The sequence below is a fragment of the Panulirus ornatus genome, chromosome 33, assembly GCF_036320965.1.
Source record: "Panulirus ornatus isolate Po-2019 chromosome 33, ASM3632096v1, whole genome shotgun sequence".
In the NCBI taxonomy this organism is placed as follows: domain Eukaryota; kingdom Metazoa; phylum Arthropoda; class Malacostraca; order Decapoda; family Palinuridae; genus Panulirus; species Panulirus ornatus.
In genome coordinates, this window is record NC_092256.1 from 5,353,612 (window position 1) to 5,376,888 (window position 23,277).

Sequence of the window (23,277 nt, forward strand, 5' to 3'; positions counted from 1 at the left end):
CCTTGCAGTAGGTGACAGCGAGGGTTTCGTAGCAGAAGAGCATGGGTTAGAAAGAAAAGTGATGGGACGCAAAGGAGACTTAAGGAACCACTGAACGTCGAATACTCTCGTGGTACAAGTGTATGAGAAGGAACATCTAACCAAGTGAGACGGAGCCCTAATGTTGTATTGGCCACTCATCAAGCGTGGTTTAACAAAACCCATGCATTCGATGCCAAGGAACCCATTTCAGTGAAACAAAGCGTGATTTAGAAGAATGACGGAACACAAACTAGATTTACCTGCACAACAGGCGGCCACCGGTGGGATAAAACCTGTGTATCTTGAGCTAGTACAGTGCTCCTCTAGAATTACCTCCCGCACAATGATTCCCTTTCTTAGTTCAGTCAAGAAATGGTTTGGACAAGAACTTTTGTCGATGACTGAAGCCTTTGAAAGATAATATTGACGCTTCTTATTTCAGTTTTCATTTAGAATTTTATTCTATGTTTTGATCTCTCCCTTTGGTTATTCTGTGTAACAATGGAACTTCCTGCTTTATATATAGCCTTCTATTACTCACTCTACTATTGTTACCCACACAACGTTTTCTGTAACATTTGCCCTTCCTAGGGATGAAACCAAGATGAGAAGAAGTGAGAAATAGGTACTATGTTTGAGGAAAGAAACCTGGATATTCTGGCTCTGAGTGAAACGAAGCTCAAGGGTAAGAGGAAGAATAGATTTGAACATGTAGGGGCAAAGTCAGGGGTTGGTGTGAGGGCAGGAACTAAGGAAAAGGTATCAGTGCTGATCATGCAGGAGTTGTGGGAATGTGTGAAAGTGTTTAGGGAAGTGAGTTCGAGACTGATGTAGGTAAAAATAAAAGTGGATTGCGAGAGGTGTTTGATTTTAAGTGCTTCTGCACCTGATCATGAGAACGAGGGTTATAAGAGGCAAGTTTATTTGGAGCATCTGAGTGGGTGTGTCAGCAGTTTGTATGCAAGAGAACCTATGATAGTGATTGGTGATTTGAAAGGCAGTTAAGGTTATAAGAATGAGACATGGGGTATTCATTGAGATGAATAGGAATGGTGAATAGCTTTAGCTGAAAGGACTAATGACTGGGAATACCTGATTTAAGATGAAGGGCGTACGTTGATGAATAGGAAAGATGATCAAAGAGCATCATTGTATTATGTAGTGAGTGATAGGCGTGCAAAAGGTAGACTCTTGCATGTAAATGCGTTAAGAGGGGCTGCTTTATGGGATATCTGACTATTACGTGATGGATACGAGAATGAAGATTCGCAAGATTTTCAGAAAAGAATGAATTATATTAGTGAGAAGAGGGTGATTAAAGTAAGTTATCTTAAGAAAGAATAGCGGGAGACATTGGGTGCAGAATGGCAAAGGGTGAGAGTCAAAGAAGCAAAGAGAGTGAGTGACGAATGGGAGATATTTACGGAAGCATTTTGGCATGTGCGAGAGAATGTGTGGTATATAGAAGGTGGGAGGTGGGCAGGTAAGGTGACGAAGTAAAGCTGCTAGTGAAAGAGAGATAAATGAGGAGTGCAAATGATTGGGAGTTGTACGAGAGAAAGCGACAGGTGGTCAAGAGGAAGATGCAGGGTTTGAAAATGAGGGCAAATGAGAGATGGGATGAGCGATTATCAGTAAACTCCAGGGAGAATAAAATGTTTTGGAAGTAGCTTAACAGTGAAAGAAAAATGAAGAGAAGAAATGTGAACATCAGTGAAAGGGTCAAATCGGGAGGTGGTAACAGGCAGTGATGAGTTGAAGAGGAAATAGTTATTATTTTGCGGATTGTTGAATGTGTGCGATGACAAGGGGCAGATGTAGGGTGTTTGGGTTGGGGTGGTATGCGCAGCGAGAGAGTAATAGAAAAGGGTTTTGTGGCGAGAAAAGAGGTGGCAAAAGTCTTCTTGAAATGTGGCAAGACAATTGAAGTGGATGGTATTGCAGTTAAATTTCATGAGAAAGGAGGTGATTGTTGTTGATTGTTTAACTAGGATTTTCATTGTATGTATGGATTATGTGAGGCGTCTGAGGACTGGCGGGATGCCACTGTATAAAGGCAAGAAGGACAAAGATGAGTGTTCGAATTACAGAGGTATAAGTTTGTTGAGTATACCTGGTAAGTTGTATAGAAGAGTGGTTATTAAGAGGAGGAAGGCATATACAGAGCATCCGACTGAAGAAGAACAAAGTAGTTTCGGAAGTGACAGAGTATGTTTGGATCAGGTGTTTGCATGAAGAATGGGTATGAAAAAATAGTTAAGAGAGACAAAAAATACTGAAGGGAAACAGAAGGATTTGTATGTGGCATTTATGGATCTGGTAGATGTTAAGATTATATGGTGTGGGAGTTATGCTGTAAGAAGCAGTGAAAAGTTTTTAGTAAAATTGGAGGGCATGTGTACGAGGAAGAAGAAATGAAATTGAATGTTTCCAAGTTAAGGTTTGTTTGCGGCAGGGGTGTGTGATGTCGCCGTGGTTGTGTAATTTATTTATAATTGGGGTGGCGAGGGAGGTAAAGGCAAGGGTCTTCTATAGGAGGGCGAGTATGCAGTTTGTAAGGGATGAGAGGGTCTGAGATGTGAGTCAGGTGTTTGCTGACTACACAGCACTGGTGGCTGATTTGATTAAGAAACTACAGAAGTTGGTACCTGAGTTTAGGAGAGAGTGTGAAAGCAGTAAGTTAAGAGTTAATGTGAATAAAAGTAAGGTTATTAAGTTTAGCAGTGCAGAGGGACGGGTTACTTGGGGTGTGAGTTTGAATGGAGAAAATTCAGAAGGGAAGTGTTTTAGATACTTAGAAGTGGACAATACAGCTAATGGAACCATGGAAGTGGAGGTAGTTTATAGAGTGGGTGAGGGAGTGAAGGTTCTTGTAACATTGAGAAATGCCGAAAGATGAAAGGTATTCACTTAAGAAAGTGAATTGGAACGATTTGCTATGCAAGGGTCGACATGCTGTCAGTGGACTGAACCAGGGCATGTGAAGCGGGCGGGGGAAACCATGGAAAGATCTGTGGGGTCTAGCAGTGGATGTAAGCGAATGCCTCTTGTTTTCATCTGTTCCTGGCGCTGATTCACTAGCTTTGGAAACGGCGGATGAGTATGAATGAGAAGAGAAAAAGGGTACCTCCCAGGTCATAGCCTCCCTTCATTTCCCAACATAACATCACCTCCTCCTCCTAAAAGTTACCCTTCATATTGGTAGGCTGACCTTTGTAGTTTTGCTGTATATTCCTATCTCTCTTCCTGCCGCAGGATGTCTGCCAGGGCCATCAGGAGCCGACTGCGGAGCGAGGGGGCAGAGGGGCCCGCCCTTGAGCTGGCTGGAGGTGGTGGAGCGGCAGCTGGAGGGCTCAAGAACAAGGCCTTCTCGTTCTCCTCCCTCGGCTCCGTCGACGCCGACTTCGAGGTAGGTCTTCATATAGTTATATTGTTGTTGACCATTTCTTTGTTGTACTACATGTAGACAGCAAAATATGCCACTGAAAGGCTTATGTAAGTGTTTTTGTTTTGTGTTTGTTTCAATCTTCGCACTCATCATCTTTACTGAGCAGGAACACTACACAGAGGTAAGTGGTACACATTTGTTTTGTATACATGTAAAGACAGAAATATGGTCGAGAATGTTCGTTCAGAATAATTCACGTTATAACCATTTTTAATGTTAGGCTGTTTTTATTGGGCGTGACATGAAGTTGGTCGTGTCCCGTTTTTTGTTTTCGGTGTATTTTCTTTTTTGCCTCTGCTTTTTCCTGTTTTGGCGTCCAGTCCAGTATATTCCCTTATTATTTTCCTCCTCTGTATATTTTATTTACTTACTTTTCCCGTCGGTGCTCAAAGTCATTAGTATATTTTACCTTGAAAATACCGATAATGATTACGACCTTCATTTCGTTCTTGGTCTGTTGAGAGTCGTCATATGTTTGGTCGTCTACTTCCCGGGTGAGGTCGTCGGGACGACCTGGTCGTGGCTGTGCACACTAAGGTCGCCTCATTAACGACGCTCCTTAGAATCCTCATTTGAATATTCTTTTTCTCATTTCTCGGAATTTATGAATCATCAGGACGTCCTCGTCACCAGTCTGTGTATGTACATATGTTGTCAGCATCCGCCCGCCTGGTTGTGTATATGTTGTCAGAAGCTTCGCGCCTGGCCTGTGTATATGTTGTCAGAAGCTTCCCTCCTGGGCTGTGTCTATGTTGTCAGAAGCTGCCGCTTGGTATAAGTAAAGGATTTATACAGTATCAACAAAGATACCTTAATAGTGTCTGTTTATATTTATATTCATAAAAATGTCGAGGATGTCTCCCTACTTTTCCCCCAATCTTGGAGTGTTTCGATATTTTCCCCCAGTCTTGGGGAGTATTCCGATATTTTCCCCCAGTCTTGGAGTGCTCCCCATTATGACACCTGATTTTTCTGTTATGGTCCCTGCTCGCCAGGAGTAGGAGGGACGAGTTGCCAATGCATCCGAGACGAGGCTGTGTACAGCCCGGAAAAGCGATGTTTTCGAGCTTACAGCTCAGTAAAGGGGAGCATTTCCTTCATCCCACAACAGCGAAAGAAAAAGAATAGGCTTGACCTTTGTTGGTGTGGGGATCATTGAAAGAAGTGGTGAAGGCCAAACCCTCTGACCAGCTGTGGCTTAGGAGATAGACGAAATGTACCGTAATTGGTTGGGTGGTTGTGTTATTGGCCTATCAACTGCCACGGGTCGTTAAGGCCGTCAGTGTCAAGTTAACATGTTGGCTGCGTTGTGGGCCAGTCAACTACGAGACGTCATCAAGCCCGTCAGTGTTAAGCCACATCCACCAACTGAGACATCTTCACACCTTCTTCAGGTGTAATCCTAAGACCACATCACACTCCCACTATATGTATGGCCCTTGACCCCTAGGGCTGGCTAGTGAACTTGAAGGGGGTGGGGGGCTTTCCTATCTGTGGATGTGCCCAGGGGAAAGGGGGAGGGGAAAGCGGGCTTACCAGCCCTGAGATTTGACCAGAGGCGAGGCCAATGCTCGCTGCGTCTGCTGCTTGGTCCTCTCGACAGTTCTCTTCTTCCTCACCCACAATCTCTTCACTTCACTATCTTGGGTTTATCCGGAAGAGGTTTTTGTTTGTTTTAGATTTTGATACGTTTTTGATGTATTCCACGGAGATTTTGTAGGTTTAATGTCTCTTTCTTCCAGTTTGTATGATTTTTAGCCTGAGGATGTTTCTTGTTTCTATGCATAGATTATCATATATCTTCTTTTTTCTAGACTTTAGTGTTCCATTAAGTGATGTTTCATGCGTTCCAAATCTTGGATATATATATATATATATATATTTTTTTTTTTTTCTTTTTTTTTTTTGCTTTGTAGCTGTCTCCCGCGTTTGCGAGGTAGCGCAAGGAAACAGACGAAAGAAATGGCCCAACCCACCCCCATACACATGTATATACATACGTCCACACACGCAAATATACATACCTACACAGCTTTCCATGGTTTATATATATATATATATATATATATATATATATATATATATATATATATATATATATATAGTCTTATTTAACATTTATATCCCTGGGGATAGGGGAGAAAGAATACTTCCCACGTATTCCCTGCGTGTCGTAGAAGGCGACTAAAAGGGGAGGGAGCGGGGGGCTGGAAATCCTCCCCTCTCGTTTTTTTTTTAATTTTCCAAAAGAAGGAACAGAGAATTGGGCCAGGTGAGGGTATTCCCTCAAGGCCCAGTCCTCTGTTCTTAACGCTACCTCGCTAATGCGGGAAATGGCGAATAGTTTGAAAGAAAGATTTAACATTTAATTTTTTTCTCCATGTGGCACAACATGTTTCGAGGAGACAATCAACCTCGTCAGGTGCCAGTACTTTACAAAGTTATTAAATCCCAACATCACACTTGAGTCCCGCCGTCCAGCACCGATTAGTACAGACCAACCACTGTCTGCTTTATCTAGCAGTAACCCTTGAAAGGGAGAGTGATAGGTGGGTCACGTGACGGGGATTGACTTGGGTAGCTGAGTGTGTCTTGAACAACGTTTTATGTATTTGTGTTTCGTTAGTTCTCTCATAATGATTTGGTTAATGATAGGATGGGCTTTAAAGTTGCCTGGGGACAAATTAAAGTTTTTAGTATTAGCAATTAAGACAGATTCAGTGATGTTACGTGTGGCACAATCATCAGAGCGGTATAGAATAACGGGATTTTCAAGATCTGTACGATCAGTTTCATGGAAGTATTTAGCGATCTCAGTTTTGCAGTCATTCCTGCGCACTGCTCGACGGGCCAATAACACCTCTCCGTTATAGTTTTTTCCGGTCTGGCTTTTACATATATATATATATATAGGAAAGGATCACAATTTTGCGCGTGATCAAGATATTCCTATGAGTCCACGGGGAAAATGAAACACGAAAAGTTCCCAAGTGCACTTTCGTGTAATAATCACATCATCAGGGGAGACACAAGAGAGAAATATAACAGTCAGTTGATATACATCGAAGAGACGAAGCTATGACGCCATTTGGTTGCATCTATAAAGTTCCTTGTGGAAACTGTGATAAATTTTATGTTGGTCAGACTGGTAAGGATCTTTCTGTTAGACTTAAGCAACATAAATATAGTGTAAGAACGGGACAAGAATCAAATGCCTTGTTTAATCATGTTAAAAACTATGATCATTGTATTGACTGGAGTAACGCCATCTCAGTTGTTAACTCTAACTCTATTACCAAGAGAAATATCATTGAATCTTCTATTATTAAATACACAAAGAATTATAATCTTAATATTAGTGATGATCTGCACAAATTAGATAACTTTATTGTTGATAAGATTTGTAAAATGATAAGTTTATGAACGCTCGTCGTGTGTTTTGGACAATCACATGTTTACCAAATGGCGTCCTAGCTTCCTCTCTTCGATGTATATCAACTTACTGTTATATTTCTCTCTTGTGTCTCCCCTGATGATGTGATTATTACACGAAAGTGTACTTGGGAACTTTTCGTGTTTCATTTTCCCCGTGGACTCATAGGAATATATATATATATATATATATATATATATATATATATATATATATATATATATATATATATATTTTTTTTTTTTTTTTTATTTTTTGCTTTGTCGCTGTCTCCCGCATTTGCGAGGTAGCGCAAGGAAACAGACGAAAGAAATGGCCCTACCCACCCCCATACACATGTATATACATACACGTCCACACACGCAAATATACACACCTACACAGCTTTCCATGGTTTACCCCAGACGCTTCACATGCCCTGATTCAATCCACTGACAGCACGTCAACCCCGGATATACCACATCGATTCAATTCACTCTATTCCTTGCCCTCCTTTCACCCTCCTGCATGTTCAGGCCCCGATCACACAAAGTCTTTTTTACTCCATCTTTCCACCTCCAATTTGGTCTCCCACTTCTCCTCGTTCCCTCCACCTCCGACACATATATCCTCTTGGTCAATCTTTCCTCACTCATTTCTCTCCATGTGACCAAACCATTTCAAAACACCCTCTTCTGCTTTCTCAACCACGCTCTTTTTATTTCCACACATCTCTCTTACCCTTACGTTACTTACTCGATCAAACCACCTCACACCACACATTGTCCTCAAACATCTCATTTCCAGCACATCCACCCTCCTGCGCACAACTCTATCCATAGCCCACGCCTCGCAACCATACAAAATTGTTGGAACCACTATTCCTTAAAACATACCCATTTTTGCTCTCCGAGATAATGTTCTCGACTTCCACACATTCTTCAAGGCTCCCAGGATTTTCGCCCCCTCCCCCACCCTATGATCCACTTCCGCTTCCATGGTTCCATCCGCTGCCAGATCCACTCCCAGATATCTAAAACACTTTACTTCCTCCAGTTTTGCTCCATTCAAACTTACCTCCCAATTGACTTGACCCTCAACCCTACTGTACCTAATAACCTTGCTCTTATTTACATTTACTCTTAACTTTCTTCTTTCACACACTTTACCAAACTCAGTCACCAGCTTCTGCAGTTTCTCACATGAATCAGCCACCAGCGCTGTATCATCAGCGAACAACAACTGACTCACTTCCCAAGCTCTCTCATCCACAACAGACTTCGTACTTGCCCCTCTTTCCAAAACTCTTGCATTCACCTCCCTAACAACCCCATCCATAAACAAATTAAACAACCATGGAGACATCACACACCCCTGCCGCAAACCTACATTCACTGAGAACCAATCACTTTCCTCTCTTCCTACACGTACACATGCCTTACAACCTCGATAAAAACTTTTCACTGCTTCTAACAACTTGCCTCCCACACCATATATTCTTAATACCTTCCACAGAGCATCTCTATCAACTCTATCATATGCCTTCTCCAGATCCATAAATGCTACATACAAATCCAATATATATATATATATATATATATATATATATATATATATATATATATATATATATATATATTTTTTTTTTTTATTTTTTTTTATTATACTTTGTCGCTGTCTCCCGCGTTTGCGAGGTAGCGCAAGGAAACAGACGAAAGAAATGGCCCAACCCCCCCCCCCTACACATGTATATACATACGTCCGCACACGCAAATATACATACCTACACAGCTTTCCATGGTTTACCCCAGACGCTTCACATGCCCTGATTCAATCCACTGACAGCACGTCAACCCCGGTATACCACATCGCTCCAATTCACTCCATTCCCCGCCCTCCCCTCACCCTCCTGCATGTTCAGGCCCCGATCACACAAAATCCCCTTCACTCCATCTCTCCACCTCCAATTTGTATATATATATATATATATATATATATATATATATATATATATATATATATATATATATATATATACATGCATATAAAACATTCTTTACTGCTCATTATTTTAGCTCACTTGTATAGTGACCAAACAAACAAATCAGTGTTCAATTTTGGTTCTCATCAGTACATTAAGCATAAGCTGTCTCACCTCTCGTTGTGGGCTTCACATTATCACGCCGCGCGTTGCTGCAGCTTGTTCCCTATGTGATGGCTTGTAGAGCTGGAAGACTCTCTTCGTCTGGTGCAATCTAAAGAGGTGTTGCCGGGTTAATACATTTTGTTCCATACCCAAATTGTCCATTCTTTTATCTTTGAATTCCATCAAGTTCTCCTCTCCTCGTGTATATAAAGCATTTAAGTCCTTTTGTATTTTACTTATGCCTTCTTATGAACCTGTCATTTTGCTAACTGTGGTGTCATTTGAAAAACACGTGACTGTACCTTTTTTTTTTATTATTTGTCTGTTCTTATATTTTTCATGATGAACACAATAGGTATAATTCCATGTGGCATCACCTCCGTGATGTACACTTTAGCTTTGCTGACCATGACCCATTTGTGGGGCTTTTAAGGGTCGAGTGTATAGGTTCGAATCTTGTTAGCAGCAGTTTGTCCACGGTCAACCGAGCTGTTAATCCTCCCCCAGGGGTTGGTCGATAATCTAGGTACCCTTGCAAATGGGGAGGTGATAACAAGTAGAGGTGATGTGACAAGGAGATGGAGTGAGTATTTTGAAGGTTTGTTGAATGTGTTTGATGATATAGGGTGTTTTGGTCGAGGTGGTGTGCAAAGTGAGAGGGTTAGGGAGAATGACTTGGTAAACAGAGAAGAGGTAGTAAAAGCTTTGCGGAAGATGAAAGCCGGCAAGGCAACGGGTTTGGATGGTATTGCAGTGGAATTTATTAAAAGAGGAGGTGACTGTATTGCTGACTGGTTGGTAGGGTTTTGATGTATGTATGACTCATGGTGAAGTGCCTGAGGATTGGCGGAATGTATGCATAGTGCCATTGCACAAAGGCAAAGGGGATACAATAGAGTGCTCAAATTACAGAGGTATAAGTTTGTAGAGTATTCCTGGTAAATTTTACGGGAGGGTATTGATTGAGAGGGTGAAGTCACTTACAGAGCATCAGACTGGGGAAGAGCAGTGTGGTTTCAGAAGTGGTAGAGGATGTGTGGATCAGGTGTTTACTTTGAAAAAAGTATGTGAGAAATACTTAGAAAAGCAAATGGATTTGTATGTAGCCTTTACGGATCTGGAGAAGGCATATGATAGAGTTGATAGAGATGCTCTGTGGAAGGTATTAAGAATATATGGTGTGGGAGACAAGTTGTTTGAAGCAGGGAAAAGTTTTTATCGAGGATGTAAGGCATTTGTACGAGTAGGAAGAGAGGAAAGTGATTGGTTCTCATTGAACATTAATTTGCGGCAGGGGTGCGTGATGTCTCCATGGTTGTTTAATTTGTTTATGGATGGGGTTGTTAGAGAGGTGAATGCAAGAGTTTTGGAAAGGGGGCAAGTATGCAGTCTGTTGTGGATGAGAGAGCTTGGGAAGTGAGTCAATTGTTGTTCGCTGATGATACAGCGCTGGTGACTGATTCATGTGAGAAGCTGCAGAAGCTGGTGACTGAGTTTGGTAAAGTGTATGAAAGAAGAAAGCTAAGAGTAAAAGTGAATAAGAGCAAGGTTATTAGGTACAGTAGGGTTGAGGGACAAGTCAGTTGGGAGGTAAGTTTAAATGGAGAAAAGCTGGAGGAAGTGAAGTGTTTTAGATATCTGGGAGTGGATTTGGCAACTGATGAAACCACAGAAACGGAAGTGAATCATAGGGTGTGGGAGGGGGCGAAAGTTCTGGGAGCGTTGAAAAATTTGTGGAAGTCGTGAACGTTATCTTGGAAAGCAAAAATTGGTATGTTTGAGGAGTAGTGGTTCCAACAATGTTATATGGTTGCTAGGCGTGGGCTATGGATAGAGTTGTGCGGAGGAGGGTGGATGTGCTGGAAATGAGATGTTTAAGGACAATTTTAGGTGTGAGGTGGTTTGATCGAGAAAGCAATGAAAGGGTATGAGAGATGTGGTAATAAAAAGGGTGTGGTTGAGAAAGGAGAAGAGGGTGTTTTGAAATGGTTTGGTCACATGGAGAGAAGGAGTGCGGAAAGGTTGATAAAGTGTAGAGTGAATTGGAACGATGTGGTATACTGGGGTCGACGTGCTGTCAATGGATTGAACCAGTGCATGTGAAGCGTCTGGAGTAAACCATGGAAAGTTTTGTGGGGCCTTGATGTGGAAAGGGAGCTGTGGTTTCGGTGCATTATACATGACAGCTAGACACTGAGTGTGAACGGATGTGGCCTTCGTTGTCTTTTCCTAATGCTACCTTGCGCATATACGGGGGGAGAGGGGTGTTGTCATTTCATGTGTGGCGGGGTGGCGATGGGAATGAATAAGGGCAGACACTGAATTTTGTACATGTGTATATATGTATATGTCTGTGTGTGTATATATATATGTATACGTTGAGATGTGTAGGTATGTATATGTGCATGTGTGGACGTGTATGTATATACATGTGTATGTGGGTGGGTTAGGCCATTCTTTCGTCTGTTTCTTTGCGCTACCTCGCTAACGCGGGAGACAGCGACAAAGTGAAATAATATATATATATATATATATATATATATATATATATATATATATATATATATATATATATATATATATATATATATATATTTATTTATTTATTTATTTATTTATTTATTTATTTATTTATTTATTATCCCTGGGGATGGGGGAGAATGAATGCTTCCCACGTATTCCCTGCGTGTCGTAGAAGGCGCCTAAAAGAGAAGGGAGCGGGGGGCTGGAAATCATCCCCTCCCGTTTTTAATTTTTCAAAAGAAGGAACAGAGAAGGGGGCCAAGTGAGGACATTCCCTCAAAGGCTCAGTCCTCTGTTCTTAACGCTACCTCGCTAACGCGGGAAATAGCGAATAGTATAAAATATATATATATATATATATATATATATATATATATATATATATATATATATATATATATTTTTTTTTTTTTTCTTATTTTTATTATACTTTGTCGCTGTCTCCCACGTTTGCGAGGTAGCGCAAGGAAACAGACGAAAGAAATGGCCCAACCCCCCATACACATGTATATACATACGTCCACACACGCAAATATACATACCTACACAGCTTTCCATGGTTTACCCCAGACGCTTCACATGCCTTGATTCAATCCACTGACAACACGTCAATCCCGGTATACCACATCGCTCCAATTCACTCTATTCCTTGCCCTCCTTTCACCCTCCTGCATGTTCAGGCCTCGATCACACAAAATCTTTTTCACTCCATCTTTCCACCTCCAATTTGGTCTCCCTCTTCTCGTTCCCTCCACCTCCGACACATATATCCTCTTGGTCAATCTTTCCTCACTCATTCTCTCCATGTGCCCAAACCACTTCAAAACACCCTCTTCTGCTCTCTCAACCACGCTCTTTTTATTTCCACACATCTCTCTTACCCTTACGTTACTCACTCGATCAAACCACCTCACACCACACATTGTCCTCAAACATCTCATTTCCAGCACATCCATCCTCCTGCGCACAACTCTATCCATAGCCCACGCCTCACAACCATACAACATTGTTGGAACCACTATTCCTTCAAACATACCCATTTTTGCTTTCCGAGATAATGTTCTCGACTTCCACACATTCTTCAAGGCCCCCAGAATTTTCGCCCCCTCCCCCACCCTATGATCCACTTCCGCTTCCATGGTTCCATCCGCTGCCAGATCCACTCCCAGATATCTAAAACACTTCACTTCCTCCAGTTTTTCTCCATTCAAACTCACCTCCCAATTGACTTGACCCTCAACCCTACTGTACCTAATAACCTTGCTCTTATTCACATTTACTCTTAACTTTCTTCTTCCACACACTTTACCAAACTCAGTCACCAGCTTCTGCAGTTTCTCACATGAATCAGCCACCAGCGCTGTATCATCAGCGAACAACAACTGACTCACTTCCCAAGCTCTCTCATCCCCAACAGACTTCATACTTGCCCCTCTTTCCAAAACTCTTGCATTTACCTCCCTAACAACCCCATCCATAAACAAATTAAACAACCATGGAGACATCACACACCCCTGCCGCAAACCTACATTCACTGAGAACCAATCACTTTCCTCTCTTCCTACACGTACACATGCCTTACATCCTCGATAAAAACTTTTCACTGCTTCTAACAACTTTCCTCCCACACCATATATTCTTAATACCTTCCACAGAGCATCTCTATCAACTCTATCATATGCCTTCTCCAGATCCATAAATGCTATATACAAATCCATTTGCTTTTCTAAGTATTTCTCACATACATTCTTCAAAGCAAACACCTGATCCACACATCCTCTACCACTTCTGAAACCACACTGCTCTTCCCCAATCTGATGCTCTGTACATGTCTTCACCCTCTCAATCAATACCCTCCCATATACTTTACCAGGAATACTCAACAAACTTATACCTCTGTAATTTGAGCACTCACTCTTATCCCCTTTGCCTTTGTACAATGGCACTATGCACGCATTCCGCCAGTCCTCAGGCACCTCACCATGAGTCATACATACATTAAATAACCTTACCAACCAGTCAACAATACAGTCATCACCCCCTTTTTTAATAAATTCCACTGCAATACCATCCAAACCTGCTGCCTTGCCGTCTTTCATCTTCCGCAAAGCTTTCACTACCTCTTCTCTGTTTACCAAATCATTTTCCCTAACCCTCTCACTTTGCACACCACCTCGACCAAAACACCCTATATCTGCCACTCTATCATCAAACACATTCAACAAACCTTCAAAATACTCACTCCATCTCCCTCTCACATCACCACTACTTGTTATCACCTCCCCATTTGCGCCCTTCACTGAAGTTCCCATTTGCTCCCTTGTCTTACGCACTTTATTTACCTCCTTCCAGAACATCTTTTTATTCTCCCTAAAATTTAATGATACTCTCTCACCAAAACTCTCATTTGCCCTTTTTTTCACCTCTTGCACCTTTCTCTTGACCTCCTGTCTCTTTCTTTTATACAACTCCCACTCAATTGCATTTTTTCCCTGCAAAAATCGTCCAAATGCCTCTCTCTTCTCTTTCACTAATACTCTTACTTCTTCATCCCACCACTCACTACCCTTTCTAATCAACCCACCTCCCACTCTTCTCATGTCACAAGCATCTTTTGCGCAATCCATCACTGATTTCCTAAATACATCCCATTCCTCCCCCACTCCCCTTGCTTCCATTGTTCTCACCTTTTTCCATTCTGTACTCAGTCTCTCCTGGTACTTCCTCACACAGGTCTCCTTCTTAAGCTCACTTACTCTCACCACCCTCTTCACCCCAACATTCACTCTTCTTTTCTGAAAACCCATACAAATCTTCACCTTAGCCTCCACAAGATAATGATCAGACATCCCTCCAGTTGCACCTCTCAGCACATTAACATCCAAAAGTCTCTCTTTCGCACGCCTGTCAATTAACACGTAATCCAATAACGCTCTCTGGCCATCTCTCCTACTTACATAAGTATACTTATGTATATCTCGCTTTTTAAACCAGGTATTCCCAATCACCAGTCCTTTTTCAGCACATAAATCTACAAGCTCTTCACCATTTCCATTTACAACATTGAACACCCCATGTATACCAATTATTCCCTCAACTGCCACATTACTCACCTTTGCATTCAAATCACCCATCACTATAACCCGGTCTCGTGCATCAAAACCACTAACACACTCATTCAGCTGCTCCCAAAACACTTGCCTCTCTTGATCTTTCTTCTCATGCCCAGGTGCATATGCACCAATAATCACCCATCTCTCTCCATCAACTTTCAGTTTTACCCATATTAATCGAGAGTTTACTTTCTTACACTCTATCACATACTCCCACAACTCCTGTTTCAGGAGTATTGCTACTCCTTCCCTTGCTCTTGTCCTCTCACTAACCCCTGACTTTACTCCCCAGACATTCCCAAACCACTCTTCCCCTTTACCCTTGAGCTTCGTTTCACTCAGAGCCAAAACATCCAGGTTCCTTTCCTCAAACATACTACCTATCTCTCCTTTTTTCACATATATACATATGTATATATACATATATATTTTTTCATATATATACATATATGTGTGTGTGTGTGTGTGTGTGTGTGTGGCATTATTGATATTGCCTTGATTGGGACATCCTGTTACACGTACCGTCTCACAGAATATATAAAGTGATGATACATACACCATATTCTCCACAATGGAGCTTTCATCTAGATTTCATCTCGACTGCAGCAGGTTCCCTTTTGCTATTGTCATATTCATCTGTCCAGGGAACACATCTGGCGTGTCATCTGGCCTTGGTGGTGAGAGCTATCCAGCTGAACTTGTGTCATAATATTCTTGTTACCGCGATGGAATCCTTCGTCAATCGCTTTATCGGGTGTTACCGGAGTCTGATTGCTCGAGTTACACCATGAGTGTAAAAGTCCTCTTTAGCGAGTCTGTATCACTAGGAGTAGATTCTCATCAATGTATTTCTCACTTCACTTTACTAGTCTTCGAATGGCTTAATTCAAGATAGTATTTCCTTTGTCATACAGAGAAGAATATTTTTAGATTACGCCCCGTGATGTTCAGTACTTGTCATTCGCTCTCTATATTCTGCCATGAGTAGTTCCCGTTTCTCCTCTAATTCTTCCTTGGATGATTCTGACGTTCCTTCACCCCCCCCTGATGCTCCTCTTACTAACCCTGTGCCACTCCCGTAATGTCTTTTTGGACTGTCAGAAAAACATTTCTCTCTCTGGACACAAGTAAGGCTTATGGTCCTGATGGCATCCATCCCCGTGTACTGAAAGTATGGATTGTGGGTCTTTATGTGGTCTATGGGTATTCTGGTGGATTTTGGGTCTTTTGGCTTATAGGTATTCTTGTGGATTGTGGGTGTCTGAATGGACTGTGGGGATTTCAGAAGAATCTGGGGTCTTTATGTGTTTCATGGGTCTTTAAATGGATTGTTGGTCTTCATGTGGACTGTGGGTCCTTAAGTAAACTGTAGGTATTTGATGGACTGTGGGTCTATAAGTGGTCTTTGTGTACTTACGTTGATTGTATTGACTCTATGTAGTTTGTTGGTATACAAGTGAACTGTGTATAATTTTTCGCTAGGTACACTGTCTCTGTGTCTTTTAAGTGTACTTTGTGTGAGTAAGTGGACTGTGTGTTTGTAGGCGAACCGTGTGTTTCGAAGTGAAATTTGGGTCTGTAAATGGACTGCTTGTGCAAGAAATCTATGTCTTTAAAGGGTCTGTGCATCTCTGTACTTAAAAAGACTGTACTTTTAAGTTCACTATGTCCTTCAACGTGGTCTTTGTTTCTTCACGTAGACTGTCTTTTAGTGGTCTGTAGGTCTTTCGGTGGTCTTTAAGTGATCCGGCTGTCTAAGTGGACTTTCTATTCTTACGTGTAGATTGTGTCTTCATTTGAACTACTCGTCCTTTTAAGTCGATTATCGACCCTTCGTAAGACTACGTGTCTTTAAGTAGTGCGTGTATCGTCAAGCTCGTCTATACCGTCTGTGTTGCTGTAAGGGGTCTGTGTATTCTAGGTCACTGTGTCTTCCGGTGGCCTGTGTGTCTTTCGGTGCGCACTGTCCTTAAGTAGTCTGTTGGCTGCTACGTGGGCCGGCCGTCAAAGTGGACCGTGTAACTTCAAGGGTACCGAGCTTGTATGCTGCTGGCGGAGGACCCCTGTAGTGTGGCGGTAATCGATGGCTGGCGATAAAACCGTACCAGAATGTGTGTATGGCTTCCCACCCTTGTATTGCCAACACCCGTTGCCAAGGAGGCCGATCTTAGTGTTAGGAAGAATATATATATATATATATATATATATATATATATATATATATATATATATATATATATATATATATATATATATATAATGCATATGAACGCGCACTTCCATATAACATATAAACATCTAACAGCAAGGATCGAACCCGGGACCTCTGTTACGCAGGGTTCCCAGGTTCAGTCCTGGCTGTTGGAGATTTGTATTTCATGCAGTATATATATATATATATATATATATATATATATATATATATATATATATATATATATATATATATATATATACATACATATGAATTATTATTATAATTATCAGTTTTGTTATTATCAAATATGCTTACGTACATAGGAGTAAATACATGATGCAAACATAAAAGTTTAGGAACGGAGTAATACAAGTGTAAGCTCTCTCCCCCTAATACACACAAGTAATCTCGCATGACATTCTCTCCTCACATCAATAACACCAACACGAAAGAATGGGACAATACGAGAATAAAACTTTCTGTTTGGAACACACAAGTTGAAATCACACGTGACGCCGCCCCCCCCCCCCCCCACACACACACACACACACACACGCCAGTAACATTAGTACAAAATCAGAACGCAGACAACACTAACTGGCACCAGTCTTGAACAATAAAAATAATCTCTCAACATCCTATACAAACGATTCATCCGCTCCACTTTAATCTTTGCCTCACCTTCCTGGTGTTCCATCCTCTCTAAAGCAAATATAACTTAGCTGCAGACCATACAAAATAGTGCAGTTAGAACAGTCACTGGCTGCCTAGCTACCACAAACACTCACAACACAACGAAGATCCTCTGATTAAAATCCCACCTTAACACGCTCGCCACTCACTTCCATGCAAGAGCACTGGATCCCCTCCCATCCAAAGCACTCAGTAACTAACCACCATGCCTATGAAGACGAGAAATTTACCCTTGCCTCACACTTCAGTAACCTCTACTCATGGATCCCACACCCGCAGTATGCAGAACACAGACAAAACATACTCACTGAAATAACACGGCAAGCAATGGACAGCCGACCTCCCAACCCTGTCGTGAACTCGATTCCACCAGACATTCACCCATCTGTCGCTACATCACCCAGACAGTCATCAATAGTCCAATCTATAGATTCTTACCGTCTGTCCTATCCCTATACTCTCTCCGTCAGTCCCACCTTTACATTCTCACCAGTTATCCCATCCCTACATTCTCACCCATTATCCCATCCCTACATTCTCACCAGTTATCCCATCCCTACATTCTCACCAGTTATCCCATCCCTACATTCTCACCCATTATCCCATCCCTACATTCTCACCAGTTATCCCATCCCTACATTCTCACCCATTACCCCATCCCTACATTCTCACCAGTTGTCCCATCCCTACATTCTCACCTGTTATCCCATCCCTACATTCTCACCAGTTATCCCATCCCTACATTCTCACCAGTTATCCCATCCCTACATTCTCACCAGTTATCCCATCCCTACATTCTCACCCATTATCCCATCCCTACATTCTCACCAGTTATCCCATCCCTACCTTCTCACCAGTTATCCCATCCCTACATTCTCACCCATTATCCCATCCCTACATTCACACCAGTTATCCCATCCCTACATTCTCACCCCCTTTCCCCTTCGTACATCCTCTACAGTTGTCCAGTTAACGTTCTTGCTAACGTGTCATCTCCGAATGTCACCGTACATCATCTCCAGCTGCATCCTTCTATGATGTGAAGCTGTCATCTCGTAGCATTCTTTCCAGTTGTCCTCTCCATACATAATCGCCATCTGTCCCCTCCATACGTACTCTCCACTTGCCGTTCCCCTACAATGTCTCAAGCTGTCCCCTCTCTTCATTTTTTCTAGTTGCCCCCTTTATGCTCTCTCTCTCCCCTCTCTCCAGTTGTCTTATCCCTACCACTTCTCCAGGTCCCCTCCATTCCCTCAAGCTTCCCCTCACTGCATTATCTTCAGCTTTCCTCTCCCGCTGTCCTATGCTTACATTTTCTCCACCTGTCCACCTCTCTTGTATTTTTCTCCAGCTGTCCCTCTCGCTACCTTCCCTCCATCTGTCTCCTTACGTTTCTTCCAGTTGTCTCACGAGGTGTCCTCTCCATGCCTTTTGTCCAGCTGTCCCCTCCTCACAGTCTCTCCATCCACTTGCCAGGGAGGTATATTACAGGTACTACCCACCTGGGTAACGGGAGGGTGAGTGACGGATGCGCACTGAGCACACTATTGCTCCAGGTCATTCTTTCTTTGTTCAGCCTCACCCACCCGTGGGCTGCTGGCTCTCAGCCCAGGAGCATACAATCCCTCCATCTCACACGTAACACTTGGCAACACGTAACTCACACAAATCCTTCGTCGTAACGGTATATTTCCCAGCGGCGAGCGGTACGCGCAAGCCTTGCCTTTGGCAAAATCTTGTTATAAGCTTGTCCCCCCCCTCCCTATATTCTCACCATATCTCCTATATCTTGCTGGCCACAACTGTAGATGTCTCCCCATCTCTTGCTGGCCACCACAGTGGATCTCCCCATCTGTTCCTGGCCACCACAGTGGATGTCTCCCCATCTCTTGCTGGCCACCAAAGTGGATGTCTCCCCATCTCTTGCTGGCCACAACTGTAGATGTCTCCCCATCTGTTGCTGGCCACAACTGTAGATGTCTCCCCATCTGTTGCTGGTCACCACAGTGGATCTCCCCATCTGCTGCTGGCCACCACTGTACATGTCTCCCCATCTGCTGCTGGCCACTACTGTAGATGTCTCCCCATCTGTTGCTGGTCACTACAGTAGATGTCTCCCCATCTGTTGCTGGTCACTACAGTAGGTGTCTCCCCATCTGTTGCTGGTCACTACAGTAGATGTCTCCCCATCTGTTGCTGGTCACTACAGTAGATGTCTCCCCATCTGTTGCTGGTCACCACAGTAGATGTCTCCCCATCTGTTGCTGGTCACCACAGTAGATGTCTCCCCATCTGTTGCTGGTCACTACTGTAGATGTCTCCCCATCTCTTGCTGGCCACCACGGTGGATCTCCCCATCTGTTGCTGGTCACCACGGTGGACCTCCCCATCTGTTGCTGGTCACTACAGTAGATGTCTCCCCATCTCTTGCTGGCCACAACTGTAGATGTCTCCCCATCTCTTGCTAGCCACCACAGTGGATCTCCCCATCTGTTGCTGGCCACAACTGTAGATGTCTCCCCATCTGTTGCTGGTCACTACTGTAGATGTCTCCCCATCTGTTGCTGGCCACCACGGTGGATCTCCCCATCTGTTGCTGGTCACCACGGTGGATCTCCCCATCTGTTGCTGGTCACCACGGTGGATCTCCCCATCTGTTGCTCGTCATCACAGTAGATGTCTCCCATCTGTTGCTCGTCACCACAGTAGATGTCTCCCATCTGTTGCTCGTCACCACAGTAGATGACTCCCCATCTATTACAGGCCACTACAGTGGATGGCTCAGCAAGAGCTGGGAACTCTGCCTGGTACATCCAGCTGTTGCTACCTCCACTCCTTCCTCAGCAGCCGGGGGTATCGTTGGGTACCCAGAGTCTCTCTCTCTCTCTCTCTCTCTCTCTCTCTCTCTCTCTCTCTCTCTCTCTCTCTCTCTCTCTCTCTCTCTCTCTCTCGCTCTCTCTCTCGCTCTCTCTCTCTCTCTCTCTCTCTCTCTCTCTCTCTCTCTCTCTCTCTCTCTCTCTCTCTCTCTCTCTCTCTCTCTCTCTCTCTCTCTCTCTCTCTCTCTCTCTCTCTCTCTCTCTCTCTCTCTCTCTCTCTCTCTCTCTCGCTCTCTCTCTCTCAGCAGCTAATTCTTAACACTCCAGAGGATAATGTTAGGAGTCGCTAGGAGTCGCTAACTAGGTACACTGGTTATATCACGGTTCACTGTAGCGACATATCTCGGACCACTGCAACGACATATCTCGGACCTCTGTAACGACATATCACGGACCTCTGTAGCGACATATCTCGGACCATTGCAACGACATATCACGGGCCACTATAACGACATATCACGGACCTCTGTAACGACATATCACGGACCTCTGTAACGACATATCTCGGACCACTGCAACGATATATCACGGGCCACTATAACGACATATCACGGACCTCTGTAACGACATATCACGGGCCTCTGTAACGACATATCACGGACCTCTGTAACGACATATCATGGACCTCTGCAACGACATAACACGGGCCTTTGTAACGACCTCGGGCTGTGGGCGGGGACTGTAGCTGTAGTCTCTGGGTATCTGATAATGTTGGGAGAGAGAGAGAGAGGGAGAGAGAGAGAGAGAGAGAGAGAGAGAGAGAGAGAGAGAGGCTATGGCCTCGTATGACCAGCAATATCACCTGTTTCAAGTCCACATTTTGACGCTCGCCACAGACACTCGCTACTTCTCCCTGTTCCCGCCAGCATCTCAGACTCTTGAACCGGATATTATAGGAGTCTTTGGGGGATTGTTTTCCTCTTCATCTGTTCAGTACAACAGTGTCAATATCAGGAGTCAATAAGGAAGCGAAGGGCAAGGAAGAAATAGAGGTATTCTGGTATATTTTCGCTCCTTCAGTTGCGTGGTGAGGCGGTGCTGCACACACGACCCTCTAACTCTGACGCTGAGGCACGACTTCTCTTGGTTAAAAGTTCGTGACGAGTAATGAGGGTGTGGAGGTGCGGGAGACAGTGATGTCACTCCTGGTGGAGGCAGGTTGTCCTGGTTGAAGGTGGTGTTCCATGCATGGTTGACGGTGCCAACGTGGGTGATGGTTATTCCTGTGCGACTCCCGCTCTGGTCTGCACTACGGCGTCGTCTGCTGTACGTCATCAGTCATACGCTGGTCGTACGTGTGGCTCACATGATCAGTGTTATGTATTAGGTGTGTATTTCCTGCTTTTGGCTGCAGGTGGTTCAGTAAACTATAATTAGCATTATCATCATTATTATTATCATTATTATTATCATTATTGTTATATTTATTTATATATATTTTGCTTTGTCGCTGTCTCCCGCGTCTGCGAGGTAGCGCAAGGAAACAGACGAAAGAAATGGCCCAACCCACCCCCATACACATGTCTATACATACACGTCCACACACGCAAATATACATACCTATACATCTCAATGTACACATATATATACACACACAGACATATACATATATACACATGTACATAATTCATAGTCTGCCTTTATTTATTCCCATCGCCACGTCGCCAAACATTATTATTATTATTATTATTATTATTATTATTATTATTATTATTATTAATATTATTATTATTATTATTTATCTTTTTTTTTTATTATACTTTGTCGCTGTCTCCCGCGTTTGCGAGGTAGCGCAAGGAAACAGACGAAAGAAATGGCCCAACCCCCCCCCCCCCATACACATGTATATACATACGTCCACACACGCAAATATACATACCTACACAGCTTTCCATGGTTTACCCCAGACGCTTCACATGCCTTGCTTCAATCCACTGACAGCACGTCAACCCCGGTATACCACATCGCTCCAATTCACTCTATTCCTTGCCATCCTTTCACCCTCCTGCATGTTCAGGCCCCGATCACACAAAATCTTTTTCACTCCATCTTTCCACCTCCAATTTGGTCTCCCTCTTCTCCTCGTTCCCTCCACCTCCGACACATATATCCTCTTGGTCAATCTTTCCTCACTCATCCTCTCCATGTGCCCAAACCACTTCAAAACACCCTCCTCTGCTCTCTCAACCACGCTCTTTTTATTTCCACACATCTCTCTTACCCTTACGTTACTCACTCGATCAAACCACCTCACACCACACATTGTCCTCAAACATCTCATTTCCAGCACATCCATCCTCCTGCGCACAACTCTATCCATAGCCCACGCCTCGCAACCATACAACATTGTTGGAACCACTATTCCTTCAAACATACCCATTTTTGCTTTCCGAGATAATGTTCTCGACTTCCACACATTCTTCAAGGCCCCCAGGATTTTCGCCCCCTCCCCCACCCTATGATCCACTTCCGCTTCCATGGTTCCATCCGCTGCCAGATCCACTCCCAGATATCTAAAACACTTCACTTCCTCCAGTTTTTCTCCATTCAAACTCACCTCCCAATTGACTTGACCCTCAACCCTACTGTACCTAATAACCTTGCTCTTATTCACATTTACTCTTAACTTTCTTCTTCCACACACTTTTCCAAACTCAGTCACCAGCTTCTGCAGTTTCTCACATGAATCAGCCACCAGCGCTGTATCATCAGCGAACAAAAACTGACTCACTTCCCAAGCTCTGTCATCCCCAACAGACTTCATACTTGCCCCTCTTTCCAAAACTCTTGCATTTACCTCCCTAACAACCCCATCCATAAACAAATTAAACAACCATGGAGACATCAC

The 23,277-nt window shown here is 43.3% G+C and overlaps 1 protein-coding gene across 3 annotated transcripts in view; it reads left to right on the forward strand.

The window, feature by feature from the left end:
• Positions 1–23,277, forward strand: part of LOC139759418 (uncharacterized) — an 853,213-nt gene that overhangs the window by 234,943 nt on the left and 594,993 nt on the right. For all 3 annotated transcript variants that reach the window (XM_071681513.1, XM_071681509.1, XM_071681512.1), the window contains exon 2: positions 3,277–3,430. In XM_071681513.1, the coding sequence (XP_071537614.1) occupies positions 3,278–3,430 (153 nt within the window). In that variant the 5' untranslated portion in view covers position 3,277. The remainder of the gene's footprint in view (positions 1–3,276; positions 3,431–23,277) is intronic.